Source organism: Buceros rhinoceros, unplaced genomic scaffold (assembly GCF_000710305.1).
Source record: "Buceros rhinoceros silvestris isolate BGI_N320 unplaced genomic scaffold, ASM71030v1 scaffold25492, whole genome shotgun sequence".
In the NCBI taxonomy this organism is placed as follows: domain Eukaryota; kingdom Metazoa; phylum Chordata; class Aves; order Bucerotiformes; family Bucerotidae; genus Buceros; species Buceros rhinoceros.
The window spans coordinates 1,399-1,813 of NW_010397493.1; the positions used below are offsets into that span (position 1 = coordinate 1,399).

Here is a 415-nt window from a genome sequence, read left to right on the forward strand (position 1 = left end):
TGGAGTGGCCGACTCCCCACCCCAAGACATCCCCAGTCCTGTTGTCCCCCCGGGGGAGGCCATCGCGGGGTGACAGCACCATCCTCTCACCTGCAGGTTGTTGATGCGGTTTCGGCTGATGGTCCTTCTGTAGTAGCTGAAGTCATTCTGGATGGCAGGGTTGGTCATCTGCAGGGGGAGACCCACGTTAGGGGCAGGGGTGGGAGTCATGGCCAGGGCCTGGGCGAGTCTCGAGGGTCCCAAGGGACTGTGCTGGCTCATGGCTTTTGCATGGTCCCGGTGCTCAGCGGGCCCTCCCAGCCCTCATTCCACGCGGGTGGGTCCTGAGGAGGTACCTTGAGCTCATCGAAGCTGAGGGTGAAGTGGAGGATCTCGGCGAACTGCTTGGCCAAGGCTTGCTCCCGCCCGAGGCGTT

At 63.4% G+C, this 415-nt stretch overlaps 1 protein-coding gene across 1 annotated transcript in view; it reads right to left on the reverse strand.

Moving 5' to 3' along the window:
* Positions 1–407, reverse strand: part of LOC104502324 (protein FAM49A-like) — a gene marked incomplete at its 5' end in the record, with an annotated part of 1,709 nt that extends 1,302 nt beyond the window's left edge. The window contains 2 exons of the mRNA XM_010146286.1: positions 91–168; positions 336–407. Coding sequence (XP_010144588.1) covers positions 91–168; positions 336–407 — 150 coding nt within the window. The remainder of the gene's footprint in view (positions 1–90; positions 169–335) is intronic.
* Positions 408–415: the final 8 nt, after the last annotated feature.